The following is a 17,636-nucleotide window of genomic DNA, read 5'->3' as shown; positions in this document are numbered from 1 at the left end:
CTATTTTTAAGTGACTACTATGCATGATGAAAATTCCACAATCACAAGTGCCTTTGGTCTATTACAATATCCAGCATAAAGGGCAGCCCGGTGCACTAAGCTCTTGTTATGTGCGGGGCAGAACTACAACGGTCTATTACTACGTAGTCTTACCATGCATTTCAATATCCAGCATGTGGTATCCATTCTCTTGGTTTTGGGTAAATGGCACAAGTCAAGTGCCAAGTGGCAAAGGAGGCATAACATTTGTCTCAAGTAGTTATTATTATTGAGCCTATAAATAGGCCTTCAATTTCTACGGATGACACACCAAGAAAAACTAATCATTAGCTCCAAATTACTACTTGCTCTATTTTTTCGTTCCTATATTCTTTTATGTTTCCTATTCTTTTCTTTTTTTGTCTTCACTAGATACTTTATTCGTTTCTTTTAACAACTTGCCGGTATATATTTTAATTTTGCTGATTCATGTATCTTCTAAATAAATAAAGGTAGGTTTGTTTAGTCCTAGAAAATATTTCACATTGCTGAAATAGTTTCTAAGGACAATGTCTAGCACGACTCAAGCCAATTTATGTATTTTCACTCATAAATATTACTGCAGTATTATTATTATTATTATTATTATTATTATTATTATTATTATTATTATTATTATTTTCCCATATTATTTCCCTACAATCTAAGAAACTAAAATTATTTTTGATCAATACGACCTCATCATTTTCAAAAGAAACCTTTACTCCAACTTTTTCAAATAATCCCACAGAAACCAAATTGGGAGTTAATAGTATAAGCAGTGAAGATAGCATAATGTTGTCACAAGAATATCATAATCGAAAAAATCAAAAAACTGACAAAATTGAGTCGATAGAAAACCGACTTAATTGATTTGGTTTGATTCCAATATTTGAAGAACCAACTTACTTGATTTGATTTCTTTCTAGGGAAAAACTTATCCAAACCGAAACATCTCTAATTATGACTATATGATGTGGTTTGTCCACAGCCTCCTTGGGCACACAAAACAAAATATCTAACTATCGTTGTTGCATCTTAAAGCCTTAAATTGTTGAGTCATTTTTTACTTGATTATCCTTGTTGGTTCCCACACTTCCATCATGGTGTCATTATATCCACATTGTACGGGTCAAATCTTAGTGCGATAGTATAGGGTGTTACAACTTTTCGATAAAATCAAGTGTTATTAGCTTAAAAGAATAACAAAAGGTGTCCTAGGGTTTTAGTCTTGCGGCAAGAGCACAACTTGTGATATGTGGGTTAGACGCACATTACAAGTTCGAAACTTGTCACAAACAAAAGCATGATATTTTAAGTGGAGAAAGGTAGAGGAACGGACCCTTAATCCACGAAATTCTGAACTATGCACCAATGGCACTCGAGGGGATTTCTCGGCTATTAAAACATAACAAAAGCCAAACTCAAGTTGTTTCGATGTCATTGCTATTCCTCTCTTATATTTTAGTCATAACATGATTATCCGATATCGAAATTCCACCTCCCATTATTTAGTCATGGAGCATCTAATATAAATCGGAGCTTATAAACCAAGACATAAAGTAATGATAGTCAAAACACGAGTAGATATGGTTTAGCAACAAGGAATCAAGGGAATAATATGGATCAAATCCTGAAATTAGGGTAAGACTACATACAATAGACCCTTGTGGTCTGATCCTTTCATAGATATATCCTGCGCATAGCGGGAGCTTAGTGCATCGGGCTGCCCTTTTTTTATGCTAAACAAAGTAATATGGATATTTTTGACCTTATGTACTATAGAATCTCAAGTCTATTAAAGCAAAGGAACTTGACCTTAAATTAAATTTCGTTTACTTTTAAAATAAGAACCAACAACCTACTCTTATATACCAGTTTGGTTACATAATTAGTAGCCTTGAGGTAAAAGTAAATTCCCTTGATCATAATTACTAGCTCCAAGCTAAAGGAAATCCCCTTTGATCATCAGATACAAACAGTTGAACACAACAGCCGCTGCTGTAATGTTATATAAATACAAATAAAAAGTATTACAAGTTATGTATATTTTCTAAATATATAATCTCTGAAAGGCAAAACCACTCCTCAAATCAATTAAGGAATTCAAACGTACCAATTGACTTGAAATATTGTTTTAATTCTATATTTACAGCTTGTTTGGATGGTTGTTACGTATCGTTTCATAATGTATCGTATTGTATTGTACTGTATTGTTTGATAAATATAATGTTTGAATAGATGATATCGTTTGACGTCATTTCGTGATATCACACACCAACGATATGAAGAATAAACTTGCAATATTATAAATAAAAATTCTGATATGGGATAAAATTATTATATGAAAATATAAGATAAATGATAAAATAAAATTATTTAATTTTAATGAAGGGCGAGATTGAGAGAAAAAGATAAGTAACGACACAACCACACCAAATGAATCGTTACATAAGTGGCACATTTCGTCGTTACGTAACGACGGATTTAACAATACGATACAATCAAAACAAATATCGTATTTAAAGTAAATACGATACGGGTAACAACCATCCAAACAAGTTGTTAGGATAATGTACAATAAACCAATAACAAAGGGAGAAATTTAAAAATAGCCAGATTTACAACTGGTCATTCGAAAATAGCCCAGTTTCAAAAGTAATCGAAATTTAGTCACTTTTCATGTAAAGATAAATTTGAGCGAAAACAATGTTCAAAACCCAGAAAATACACCCGTATATTATGCTGGAACTCGAACATATTATGCTGGAATTATAAGTATGCTTTAACTCCAGCATGTTTTACGGGAGTTCCAGGATAACTATGCTAGAACTCCAGCATAATATGTTCGAGTTCCAGCATAAGTACACTAGACACAAATATCGTATTTAAAATAACAATACGATACAACGGGTAACAACCATCCAAACAAGCTGTTAGGATAATGTACAATAAACCAATAACAGACCATATGCATATAAGGAAGACATTTTGAAGAAAATCACATTCATACTAGAGAAACATTTCAGAAATATCAATCTTAAGCAAGTAAAAATATTAGCAATCTGAGTGTTTTGATGAATCATTTGTTCTAAATTGGACACACCCATAAATTCATATAGATATCCATGAGAAATTAGTCATAACATCTAACTGATACCACCACGTAAAAGAAACCCAATTTAAATCATATCATGAACATAGAAACTGGGAAAATTTTCTGAAAATTCTCGTCACAGAGAAGACAGAAAAATACAAACAATTGATCCAAAAAGAATAATAGTATTGACCCTAAAACCATTTGGTTATACGGAGAAACGCGGTAGAGAATGAGAAGAAAAGCCAAATTTCTCAGTTAACTCGACCGCGGTTTCTCTGTATAACAGAATGGTAAGGGCCATTATCGAGCGGCGGCCGCTGCTTCAACAAAGCGAAGGCTAAAAAGTAGAGTAGGGTTTATGTGTATCTTTAGGTGCTGTCATAGAAGGGTTTTATAGGCAGAAAATGGGCCTCAGGCAAATAGCACTGGATAGCCAGTTTTCGAACTGATTATTCAAAAATAACCAATATTTGCAAATTCATTGAAAAATAGTTATTATTTTACTGCAATATGGAAATTTCTAGCATAATATATAGGAGATCGGTGTACCTGTGTATGAACTTCCAGCATGAACTCCAACACGCGGAAAATTCTAGCATAATATATTGGAGATTGGAGCACATGTGCATGAACTTCCAGCATATTATGCTGGACCGGTATATTATACTAGAACTCCAGTATATTATGTTGGAGTATTTTTCGGATTTTGAATAGTATTTTCGTTCAGATTTATCTTTAAATGAAAAGTAGCTAAATTTCGATTACTTTTGAAATTGTGGCTATTTTTGAATGATCACTTGTAAATCTAACTATTTTTAAATTTTTTCCATTTTATTGTGTGCCTCACATAACCGACATTAGTTGTACGAGACATCTTTTTATCTCACATATTTGTGGACCCATATGTTACACATTTGGATGCACAAAATTTTGGGACCACAAAGTTGTGAGACAAAAAAGAGACCTTGAGTGAGACACAAAATAAATTTTTTCGTAAAACACCAATCGTAATTGCAAACTACTGCTCGCTTAGCCCTAATTTTCTTTTCTTCTTTTGTACCAAAAAGAATGTTTTTTTTTTTTACTAAATGATTTTAAGGTACATACTTGATTTATATCTGTTAGATTTTATTCAGTTAGATTCTATCAACGAAAAAAAATATATGTGGATAACTATTAAACAAGTAATTTTAACAAGTAATAACAAGGTTTGATTTTAAATACATAGGGTGTATCTGCAATTGAGTCATATTAAGGGGCCGTTTAGTGCAATTTAACCTACAAATATTTGAGAACCAAAGACGTTAACACCACTGAAATTTAGCATAGGAAAATCAATCACAACTAGCGGTGGCAAACGGGCGGATCAAATCGGATATGGAAAGGACAGAAAACAGATAATAAAAAAATGGATAAATTATCCGACCCCCATATTTAATACATATAAAAAATGGTTAACCGGCGAGTTATATAGATTTTCATATTATCCATTATTTTTTGAATATGATCAGTTTTGGGTGAATTCCTAATCTCTCATACTTGAAGAACTCCTAATTTGAAGTTTTATAAATGTATAAACTCATTAGTTATGCATTGGTTATTCATTTTCTAAGTGGATAATATAGTTCTTATTCATATTTGACTCATTTCTTAAAAGTTATTTATCCAACCCATTTTTTAATGGATAATATGAGTGGATAACTGTTTTCTTTTATCTATTTTGCCACCACTAATCACAACTATAGAAGTTTGAAACCAAAGACTTTTATTAATACAGTTGCCAGAGACTCAACAATAACAACAAAAACAATAACATACCCAGTATTATCTCATACCGTAGAGTCTCGAAAGGGTAGTGTGTACGCAGAATCCCTACCTTGTGAGTAAAAATACATTGAGAAGAAGAACTTGTTACCACCAAATATAGGCAAGGGAGCACCAAGAAACCCAATCATCGTCATGTTAGTAAATATGTTGAGCTTACAAAACATAACTTTTATGAGAATTTCTGAAATTAGAAAAGATAACAGACAGCTCAATCCTCCAAGTACATCGACTAGGCAATGTAACGGACATTTTTCTGAGAATGCCCCAACATATGTCAGCGACCACATTGGCCAACTCGCCCATGAGGCCGCCTAGTTTTGGGTGGTTGAATGCATGGTTATATCTAGAGGCGGATTCCGTATTTGAACTTTTCAGACCATAGAATTGCCAACGGCAACATGCAGTTAGGGGTGTACATGCACGGGGTTGATTCCGTTTTTTATCATAACCAAACCAAACCAACTATATCGGTTTGGATTTTCGTCAATTTGACACAGATAAGAGAGCCAGAGATGTTAACAACAAAATATACTTGCGCCTAAGCAGCATATATGTGGTACAGCCATAATCCCTAGCAGCAATCTCAAATATACACCAATATCCTTTTCTACATTGATCCATTATGTAGGCTAAACAAATGAAAACTAGAAGAAAAAGGAATTTACAATGACAATTTGCTGCACTTTTCCAGCCACCGATGCACAACAGCAGCAAACGTAATGCCAAGCATATCAGAATCAACAGCAATACTTCATTTCCATAGAAACTATCACTAAGCAGACATTGTCTGTTCGATCATCTCTCCACCGTACGACCAGCATTATCTCCTGAAGCTTGATATCTCAAATGGAAATGAAGAGCAAATAGTACCCTGAGGATGAAGGAGTCCTATTTCAGAGGCTTCATACCCTGCACATTTACATGACAACGTTTTCAGCAAGAAAAGCTTATTAATTATTCAATTTCAACACTGAAATGGGAACTTTTGCAAGTGTGTAGTAAAACTAGGAACTATAAAAATAGTACTATTCTTCAATTTGCTAGATTTAACAGGTCACTAAATTTCAATACTGAATTGGAAACTTCTGAAGTGGTAGAAGACTAGAAGCATTTTTATTCAAGTTACTAGATTTGCACATTCTCATTTTAACATTATTTCCTCCTTTCTATGGCACTTGATAGGGACATGTGGAGGTCGAGTATTAGGGTTGTAGGTTCCTGTCTTGCCTTATGTCATAACTTTATGAGACTAGTTTGGTAGGGATACTATTTTACTTTTGCTTTGTATCTTTTTTCTTGATTTCATGTTGTTCCTGTTTTTCATATTATTTCTGTGGTGTTACTGATATTGTCTCCTTTTGTCTTTTTGTCTTTTTGAGCCGAGGGTCTTTCGGAAACAGCCTCTCTACTCCTTCGGGGTAGGGGTAAGGTCTGCGTACACACTATCCTCCCCAGACCCCACTAGTGGGATTTCACTGGGTCGTTGTTGTTGTCGTTGTTGTTCCTCCTTTCTAGTTTGGTAGCTTGCTGTAGATTTGACAGTTAAACCCTCCTTTTCGGCGTGGTGAGTGGTTATATCTCTGTCTTTTTAGAGAAAAAGAGGAAAAAGCACAATGTGTTATATGACCTATTAATGTCTGCATCTTTCAGAAAACTTTTGGGAAGATACACATATCTTTACTTTTTATAGTCTAATCTATGCTATAAATAAATGTTACTCTCCGTTATATTTTAGATGAGGTAGTTTGACTCGGCACGTAGTTTAAGAAAAGAAAAGAAGACTTTTGAAACTTGTAGTCTTAAAAGCTTAAGGGGTAAAAGCTTTGTGGGACCACTGTGCAGTTATGGAATACTATGACAAAGTCCAACATTATGATATACTAGCTTAAGGACATAAGACTGATACCTAGGGTTGATATGTTTAGAATCCTAAAATAATCTAATAAACCTCTTTCTGATGCAATTCAACCCTAAACATCTCTACCTGTTACTCATCATCATAACAATCCCCAGAGTTTGGCATAGTTTTCAGCTTCTAAAGGCAGAAAATCAACCCCCAAAAAGACCGTGCGGTGTCTCTCCAGCTATGTTGCACGGACGCTCCAAAAATATTGCCGGATTCGTGTCGGATCCTTCAAAAGTAGTGTGTTTTTGGAGGATCCGACACAAGTGACGGCAACATTTTGGAGAGTCCGCACGACATAGCTCTCGAATGCGAAAACAAATTGTGAGCAGTGAAATCTGTTTCATGGAGGAGACGGCAGCAGTGATATTTCAATTCCCGTTTACATACATGCCCTACTTGACAATTCCACTTTTAGGCTGATGCCTATATCTCTACAGGTGATATAAACAGATCGTGTACAAGAACATAATAGTGGACATTTAGCATGAGCTGGAGATTATAATGATAAACTTACAATTAATTAAATAAGAAACCAAGTTCCAATACCTATGAGCTAAAAGATTAATTAAAGGCATGCATCCATACCTTGGATATTCTGAACTCATTCACCGCCATTCTGAGATTATCATCAGATAATAACAATCTTGATAAAGCCCCAGTGCTCAACCTGCGAGAAAGTTCAGCAAACCAAATGTATAGTAAGTACTCTGCTGCCCACATTACAGTACGAGATTGGAGGGATCTATGCAGGAAGTCTGACTTGTTAAACAACGATATATGGGATTCCCGACCCAGTGGAAAGATATAGTAAAACCATTAAGTGGAACAAGTTTGAGTTACTTTGCTAGAAAATAGTTACTTATTATTTTTGATTTCTTTTGACCCACTAACAGAAGTGCACTCGCTGAAACATCAACAACAGTTTGATGCAAATTTCGAAAAACACATACCCCAACTTCTTAGCAGCATCTGCTACCGAGCCTTCAACAGCAAAAATTAGATCTAGTAAAGCTTGCATTCCCTATGGATTAAAGAAGAAACACAACAAAGTAAACATCTTGCATAAGATTTAAATTTTACCAAAGACATGAAGAAGGAAAAGTATACCAAAGCAAACTTAGGATTCTTTGGTCCAATCTGCGGGCCACAATCTGAACCCCTGATTGTTGATTTAGCGGGAAGAATTTGAAGCAGCTCTTGAGGAGGTGTATATGTATCAAGATCTATGCTGTTCCTAACTAGATGAAAATAATAAAAACGGAAGCTTTCTTGATCATCGTCTAGATGTAGAGCCGCATCAACATTATGCTTATGAGCTTAAACATATAAAGTACGCATGTAGCCCGTCCAATAGTGGAACAAGATAAATTGAGAAATTTCCAACAAATAAGGTGTGGTTTCAACTATAACACAGTTCATGTGCTTATTTTTATCTTCGTATTAATACCCTTATTTTCCAACAACATTTCACCCATTCATCCATAAGGAAACCCTGTCTCTTTCTTTTATTGCTTCTCTGTATTCCTAGTCAACGGCCAATCCGTAAAGCCTTTCAGCTCTATTTTGTGGCAACATAGAACTCAAGCACTAAGCTCTGAAGATCTGGGAATTTGCATCTAAACAAGCCAATGTCAGAAATATGTTTTAGTGGGTGCGAGGAAAAAGTCTGCCTCAAGACAAGGGAAGTGGACTCATTTCACAAAAAAAGAAATAGTACACGATTTCTCATTAAGTCTCCTCTCTAGTTCAGTGTATTACGTAGGTCTCCCTCTGCTCTAGCCCTTATCCTAATGGTACAATAACAGTTTTATTTGGGTGTCATAACTAGTTGTCTCGGCACAACTCTGCTAACTCAACAGTGCACTCCAAGTTCATCACTTGATACAGATAAAATTCCACGTAGCGCACTTAATCACATAACTCAAAGTTACTAGAGGTACAAGGAAATAGTACACCACTGATTTGCCAAAAATCGTACTCACGTTTTGCACAAAGCATTTGGAATAGCACAGAGCTTAAGATTTTAATTTGACTTGCACAATAAATCAGTGGTTGTGGAGCAAATAATAAAGTAATTGTTGAAAAGTAACTCTAATAGAGAAAATCTTCAAATAAAACAACAACAACAACAACAACGTCTCAGTACCAAACAAGTTGGGGTCACTTATATGAAACCCATGTTAAAATGCACTGTTTAAAATAGTCAAGCAAATCTGTAATTTGATATTAGTGGAAACAACAAAGTGATGGAATGAATACCTTTAAGAGCCAGTAACACTCGTAAACGAGTTAAAGCAGAGGCACGATTCATGTGTTGGGATCTATCCTCCACAGCCTAAAATGAACCCAAATACACAAGGATTTAAGTTATATACACTGTCAGTGAAATGAACTTTTTACACCATCAGTATAATTTAACCTATTAAATAAGATTACTTACTCCAGTGGTGTAACAATTATAGGGGTATCAAGTTACTTAGCCATACCATGAAAGTCTGGGAGAGGGTGGTGGAGGTGAGGGTGAGGAATACGACGTCTATATCCGACAATCAGTTTGGGTTCATGTCGGGTCGCTCCACTACGGAAGTTATCCACCTTATTAGGAGGTTGGTGGACGTGGAACAGTATAGGGATAAGAAGAATGATCTGCACATGGTGTTTATTGACTTGGAGAAAGCGTATGACAAGGTCCCAGGGAGGTGCTCTGGAGATGTCTTGAGGCAAAGGGCGTGCCGGTAGACTACATAAGAGCGATCAAGGACATGTATGATGGAGCTAAGACTAAGGTTCGGACTGTGGGAGGCGACTCGGAGCATTTTCCGGTTGTTATGGGATTACACCAAGGTTCTGCGCTTAGCCCGTTCTTATTTGCCTTGGTGATGGATGCATTGACACACCATATTCAAGGGGATGTGCCATGGTATATGTTATTTGCTGATGACATAGTTCTAATTGATGAGACGAGGGTCGGTGTTAACGAGAGATTGGAGGTTTGGAGACAGACCCTCGAGTCTAAGGGTTTAAAATTGAGCAGGAGTGCAAGTTTAGCGCTGAGTCGAGAGAAGTAGGCAGGGACGTGAGGCTTGGATCACATAATCTTATTTACAACAACAACAACTACCCAGTGAAAATCCCACAAAGTGGGAGTCTGGGGAGGGTAATGTGTACGCAGACCTTACCCCTACTCCGATAGGGCAGAGAGGATGTTTCCGATAGAGCCTCGGCTCAGAGAAGAAAAGAAAAGAAAGGGAAAGAGAAAAAACAATTCATTAGTAACTCCAGTAGAAACCATAATTGTAACAGCATAACAACCAAAAGATAAATGACATGCAATAACAGTAACCAGTAACTAAGGCCCGGGGCTAATATAAACAGCAAGGATAGTGTGGATTCAACATAAACTGCAAGCCATCTAAGATCAACCCTAATCCAACCCCGCCTCACCCCCGGTATGAAGTAAGGAAAGCTCTACTACCCCCTAACCTACAACCCTAATGCTTGACCTCCAGACCTGAAATCTGCAGTCGTACTATGTCCTGCCTGATCACTCTCCCCAATACTTCTTAGGCCTCACTCTACCTCTTCTCGTACCCACCACGACCAACCGCTCACACTTCCTCACCGGAGCATCAAGGCTTCTCCTCCGCACATGCCCGAACCATGTGAGCCTCGCTTCCCGCATCTTGTCATCCACAGGGACCACGCCGACCTTACCATTTATTCTAAAATACTCAATATTTTTCATACTTTCCGTGCACAGAACTTAAACTCAACACACAAATAACCAAAAACAATACTAAATTTCAGTTCAAAATCCAAAAAAAAAGGTCTTAAATTTTTTTTACCAAAAACATAAAAACTAAAACCTGAGCAACAATCCCAGTAGGGTTATGCTTCAAACGAACAGCAGATTCACGCTTGTTGCGGTGTTGTCCACCTGGACCTGAAGCCTTAAAAGTGTCCATTTCGCATTGCCTCATTAACTCCTCATCTGACATCAACAAGTATTCTTTCCCACCCCCGACACCCGTATCAACAGTTCCACTGCTAATGTTGGTGCTGTATTTAGACGACCCATATTCTTGAATTTGAAGGGGTGGATTAAATAATGACCCAAATTGTTGAATTTTGTTGCCAACTGGTAGATAGATTCTTGATGTTGGGTTTGTGGTAGGAAAGGAGATTGAATGGGGACGCCAAGAAGAATGAGGTAATAATATAGAGATGGTAGTGATGGGTTTTGGAAGATTCAGAAACGATTTGAAGATGGAACGAACCATGTGGGTGGCGATGAGGAGGAAAAAGGTTGTTAGTGGACTGTTTGGAGAAAAAAATAAAGAAGCTCTTCAAAGGAAACTATATTAGTCGATAAAAAGTAAAAACCAAATTAAAAGTTATACTCCCTTCAGTTCAAAATAGAAGTCCAATACCCATTTAAACACTCCTTAAGAAAATGTTCTCCTAAAAAAAGGTAATTTAACTAAATTACTCCTAATTAAAATTTTCGTATTTTAACTTGATATATTGGAACTTGGTCATTTAACCTCGCCTTCTTGAGCTGAGGGTCTTCTGAAAACAGTCTCTCTATCCCTCAGGGTAGAGGTAAGGTCTGCCTACATACTATCCTCCCCATACCTCACTAGTGGGATTACACTAAATTGTTGTTGTTGTTTGTCATTTAACACTAAACATTAACTAGTATGAACATATATATATCGCAATAATTAAATAAACACTCCCTAGACCAAACCATAAGTGAGCCACATTTTGCATCTTTAAAAAAATATGGCATGGTAAAAATTTGAATTGCAGTCAAACTTCTTCATAAAAAATTGAAATTATTTAAAAGACTTTTAGGGATATGTAAATAAGGGCAATTATCTATGTGGAGGCATGACTACTGATGTGAGATCCCATGTGTTTTTTTCTATTCTCTTACATAATATACGTAACGTGGCGTAGTTATATTAGGTATATACGATTGGGTATAGCACATTGGGAGAATAAGACTGAAAATGTGTGGTAATATCAAGGAACTAACTAAATTTAGGTCAAAGGAATCCCTTAAACAAAGGTTCGTGGTTAAAGAAATGGCTCGGGTAGTACCTGGCGCGTTCGGAAGGTTTAAGTTAACTTGCACCTGTGGGATAAGACTAAGAGTGTCTAATATGCTAAGAATAGTGTATTATGAGGTATTATAATATCACACGGGTCACATGTTAAGTTTTGGAGTCAAGCAAGTTGCGAAATAAAAGTCGGCAAAGGTTATCGTAAATTTCTCTAATAATTTTTCTAAACTTTGGGTCAAATGTATCAGATTATTTCTCCCAATATATAATGCATTATGGGACCCACAACCTATCAAATTGAAGGTCAACAAGTCTAGTTTGCAACCAAAAAAAACTCACATCAAACGGACATTGGAGTAAAAAGTTATGACTGTTTTATCCCGGACTGTCCAGGCTGAAACCGGGTCGTGAACCGAGTCGGGTCAAACAAGTGGTATAAGTCGGCAAATCCGACTTGTAAGACCCCAAAACATTTCATTTTCGTCCCAAAACAGTGAGGGAGCTGAAGAGAGGGTTTCATGGTGTTCTTGAGTGATTAAGGTATGTTTTTAACGATTTCTACTGTTAAAGTTTGTCCCCGTGCCTAAAAACTCAATATCTACGCTTTGCAATCGTTTCCCCCTTCTATTAGCTGTGTTTGGAGCTATTTTGGAATATAGGAATTTGTTGTTCTTGCTGTTTCTTCAGGCTTTATACTTGATTTTCCAAGGTAATCATCTTGGGACTCTTTTATGATCGTTTTTACAAAGTTCTACGGACGTTTCGTCAAGTTAGGGCCATATGGCAAATCTGCCGATTTAAACTCAATTATGAACTGTTTATAGGTGTGTATAAGCTGCATATATATAGTGTTTGCGAAGCTTAGGACGTAAGGAACAACTTTGTGAAGGAACTACAAGCATTCAGATGTTCGTTGGGAAGGTATGTTAAGGCTAAGCTCTGTCCTTCCTTTTTGCACGAATTCTTGGAAATTCCTAAGACGTCAAATGTGATATTTTACTATTCTATTGCTAGAAAAACCATCTATGAAAGGCATTGGGATCGTAGCTAAAGTATTTTCATGATGCTATTAGGTTGATATTCCACTCGTTCGGTTAATTAGGGTATTCGACATCTATATATGTCATTTTGTCGGTTTTCTTATCCATATGTCTATATATATGAATTCTTATTCGTCTTTGGGTTGTGTGACTAAACAAAATAAATGCATGTAGTATTTACGATCAGTCCTTCTTCCTTGTTAAAATATATTTTAAAATCTCTAAAGTGACACATCGATTTCCAAAAATCTCAATTATAAATTTTACATTTAAACTATTAAAACACTTGATTTTTGATATACTTTCCTTTACTAATTATCAAGAAATCAGGTATAAGGACTAAGTGAAGCACCTTAAGCTTTTTATGAACATCTTCAGAGTTAAGTTATCTTTCTAAAAGTCGAGTTACGTTTTCAAGCTTATTTATTCAAAGAAAACATATGAGGTTCCACAAGACAATTGTATGCGATACGAAGGTGATTATGAGATCATGAGGATAAGAGTACCTATGAGCCAAGATTGGCTAAGTTCTTGTTATGGCATATTATGTGCATTCAAAGTTCATATCATACATGGCATATTATGCATAGACTTCGAGCTATAATCGGAGGTAAGAGGCCTATTTGCCCGAAAAATTATATATATTGTACAGATGGCCACATGTTGGCAATATGATACCGGTTAGCTACCGGGAGAGACCGCCATTGCTAGCATTTGGTTGGGTATGTCATGCATTTACATCAATATATATGTATTCACGACATACTCTTACACGAGCATACCATGCATAATTGATTACTATGAGGTTGGATGTCGGTCATGGAGGCTATAAGAGTTTCAGTGTCAGGTGGTTTCACTATTATTTTCTTTTACATCAGCTATGTATGATTCTACTTTCTGCCTTACATACCAGTACATTTTTATTCTTACTGATGTCCCGTTGCCTGGGGACACTACATTTTTGTTTCGTGCATGCAGGTCCAGGTAGGGACTCTGGTCGACCCCTCCGCTAGGATTTTGGAGCTGTGAGTTAGTAAGCTCCACCTCTTCCTGGAGCTTTCATAGGATGGTTACTTTTGTGTACAGTTTGGATATAGTCGGGCCTTGTTCCGACAATGCTTATGACACTCTTAGAGGCTATTATGGACACAATATTCTGGGTTTCTTTTTGTAGCTTTTAATCTCCAGCCCATAGGCTTGGCATGTATATATATGTGTGTAGGCATGTATGTCTCCAATCGCGGCCTCGTCGGCCAGCTAGTACTTTATTATTTTGGCTCGTCTACCTTTGTTTATATGGCTTATTGTTATTCAAGTCATGACCTTAATGGTCCAGGCTTAGTATTTCAGATGTTCTGCTGCCCGATTTGTTGGGCCCCCAATTTAGTTAGCTAGTATTTTTAGTGGCTGACTCGATCGAATACAATATCGAGTGCCAGTCGTGCCTCCCCTAGTTTGGGGCGTGAAAAACTTGGTATCAGAGCAGGTCGTGTCCTAGGGAGTCCACAAGCCGTGTCTAGTAAAGTCTTGCTTATGGGTGTGTTGTGCACCACACTTATAATCAAGAGGCTATGAGGCATTTAGGAATGATTATGTTTCTTTCAATTAATAGATCGTGTTATAGAGCGAAGTTATAAGAACATATGAAATCTAAATCGTGCTTTGTGTTTCTTATCTTACAGGTTACCTACGCTCAGGAGATGGCACAACGAGAGATAGGTATGAATCCGAGGGAAGGTACCAGTCGTTCCCCACCGGGTCAGAGGGATAGATTTCCCTTAGAGGCACACAATGAGTCTCCAGTACCCCTAGTCTCAGCTTTCCCAGCACTTGTTGGAGCCTAGGGAGATGCAGTAGCCCCAGCCTCACTAGTTATATTAGTACCTGAGGCAGCCCGAGACACAGGACCTCTAGCACCTGTTGTTCCGCCATCAGAGACTGGGGAGCAGGGGATGAGGGAGGCAGTTCAGTTGCTGACTAGGATAGTTTCTATTCATGAGCGACAGTTAGAGTCAGGAGCAGATGCCCGGAGAGATCGGACAGGAAGCTCGACAGTACGAGAGTTTGTTCACTTGTCCCCTCCATTATTTACAGGATCCAGTTCCACTGAAGATCCCCAGGACTTTATAGACCAAATGTATAGAGTATTGAGGGTGATGCATGCCTCCGTCACTGAGGCTGTGGAGTTGGCTTCTTTTCGACTACATGATGTAGTCGTCCTATGGTATGAGGCATGAGAGAGATCTCGAGGACCTGATGCTCCTCCAGCAGAGTGGGAGGACTTCTCTGAGGCTTTTTTTAGCCCACTATTTGCCACGGGAGGTTCGGGAGGCCCATCTTGACCAGTTTCTTAGCCTGAAGCAGAGGGATATGAGTGTGAGGGATTATAGTCATAAGTTTAATTCTTTGGCGAGGTATGCACCAGATATTGTACGTACCATGAGGGCTAGAGTTCATCATTATGTGAATGGTTTGGGGGATCATCTGATTAGAGACTGTAGGGTAGCATCCCTATCGGATGATGTAGATATTTCTTGCATACAGGCTTTCGCTCAGGCTACAGAGGACCTTTCCCGTCAGATTCGTGATACTCGCAGGGATAGAGAGCAGCGTAAGAGGGCTCGTACTATGGGGTCTTATAGGGAGCCACGGGGTGATTTCAAGCCCCCAATCCATCGATATCCACCTCGATCAGCAGGTAGTTTCCCACCACAGATGTAGGGCCAGCGGTTTGATCGTTATATTTAGTCAGGACCGGGGCAGTGCTCAGGTCAGCCTGAGAGCTGTCGACAGGAGCGTTCCGCACAAATGAGACAGCTTATTCCTCCATGTACTCAGTGCGGTAAGCTACACACCGGGCAGTGTAGAAAGGGTTCGAGTGCATGTTATCATTGTGGGAAGACAAGACATTTTCTTTGCCGGTGCCCGGGGTTAGGCAGAGGTGCACCAGCTCAGCCTTCAGGATCTACAGCAGCTTCTTCGCCCTCAGTTCGTGCTCCCCGACCAGGTCCATAGTCTACTCAGGGACGTGGTAGGGGAAGAGGTAGAGGAGACACCTCAGGTTCTAGTGGTGGCCAGAACCGCTTTTATGCACTCACAGACCGATAGGATTCAAAGGCATCCCCAGATGTTGTCACAGGTATATTGACAATACATTCTCATGCCATTTATGCATTGATAGATCCCGATTCTACATTTTCATATATTACTCCATTTATTGTTGGTAAGCTTGACATGAGATCTGAGTTGTTGCCACAGCCAGTTGAGGTATCTACGCCAGTTGGCGACTCTATTGTTGCTAATCATGTCTATCGAGGTTGTACAGTGTTAATTAATGACCGTGCAACTTCTGTTGATTTAGTGGAATTGGTTATGCTAGACTTCGATGTCATTATGGGTATAGATTGGTTGGCAACTTGTTATGCTAATATTGATTGTCGTGCAAAGTTGGTCCGATTTCATTTTCCGGGTGAGCCTGTCCTTGAATGGAAAGGTAATGCAGCCACGCCCAAAGGTAAGTTTATTTCATACCTTAGGGCTCGGGAGTTTATTGCTAAAGGTTGTATATACCATCTGGTTCATGTCAGGGATATAGATAATGAGCCAGCGACTCTTCAATCAGTTCCTATTGTGAATGAATTCCCGACGATATTCCCTGACGAGCTTCCAGGAATTCCCCCCGAAAGGGAAATCGATTTCGCTATAGATTTGCTTCCTGATACGCAGCTTATATCCATTCCTCCCTACAGAATGGCTCCTGCAGAGCTAAGGGAATTGAAGGAACAACTGAAGGACTTGCTCGATAAAGGCTTTATTAGGCCAAGTACATCCCCATGGGGTGCTCCGATGCTCTTTGTTCGAAAGAAAGATGGCTCCTTGCGGATGTTTATTGACTACAGACAACTAAATAAAGTCACTATCAAGAATAAGTATCCTCTTCCACTGATTGATGATTGTTCGACCAGTTACAAGGTGCCAAATGCTTTTCGAAGATCGACTTGCGATCCGGTTATTATTAGCTACGAGTCAGGGATATTGATATCCCAAAAACAGCATTTAGGACGAGGTATGACCATTTTGAATTCCTTGTCATGTCTTTGGGGCTTACAAATGCCCCATCAGCCTTTATGGATCTTATGAACCGGGTATTCAAACCATTCTTGGATGAATTTGTGATTGTGTTTATTGATGATATCTTGATATATTCACGATCGGAAGCCGAGCATGCGGATCATTTGCGAGTTGTATTGCGGACTCTCCAGGACTACATGTTATATGCTAAATTCTCTAAATGTGAGTTTTGGATAACTTCTGTAGCTTTTCTTGGTCATGTTATTACCAGCGATCGGTATCAAGGTTGATGGCCAAAAGATTGAAGCTGTGATGATTTGGCCGAGGCCCTTGAATCCGATAGAGGTTCGTAGCTTTTTAGGCTTGGTAGGGTATTACCGAAGGTTTGTGGAAGGATTTTCCTCTATTTTTGCACCATTGATGAAGCTGATACATAAGGGAGCTAAGTTTCAGTGGACTGAGGCATGTGAACAAAGTTTTCAGAAGCTAAAGAAAAGGCTTATGACGACACCTGTCTTGACTCTTCCGGATGGCACCGAGGGTTATGTTGTCTATTGTGATGCCTCAAGAATTGGCCTAGGTTGTGTTCTTATGCAGTATGGTAA

The 17,636-nt window shown here is 38.2% G+C and overlaps 1 protein-coding gene across 1 annotated transcript; it reads right to left on the bottom strand.

Moving 5' to 3' along the window:
• Window positions 1-5,458: 5,458 nt before the first annotated feature.
• LOC104225002 (uncharacterized) lies at window positions 5,459-11,218 on the bottom strand. The gene is made up of 6 exons (XM_009776747.2): window positions 10,718-11,218; window positions 9,111-9,186; window positions 7,959-8,089; window positions 7,802-7,872; window positions 7,437-7,518; window positions 5,459-5,854 (listed from the first exon to the last, which is right to left on the bottom strand). The coding sequence occupies exons 1-6, from the start codon at window positions 11,129-11,131 to the stop codon at window positions 5,834-5,836; spliced, it is 795 nt and encodes a 264-aa protein (XP_009775049.1). The 5' UTR covers window positions 11,132-11,218; the 3' UTR covers window positions 5,459-5,833.
• Window positions 11,219-17,636: the final 6,418 nt, after the last annotated feature.

The sequence above is a fragment of the Nicotiana sylvestris genome, chromosome 3 (genome assembly GCF_000393655.2).
Source record: "Nicotiana sylvestris chromosome 3, ASM39365v2, whole genome shotgun sequence".
Lineage (NCBI taxonomy): Eukaryota > Viridiplantae > Streptophyta > Magnoliopsida > Solanales > Solanaceae > Nicotiana > Nicotiana sylvestris.
Note: the sequence above shows the minus strand (reverse complement) of the source record. Positions and strands in the feature narration are given on the sequence as shown.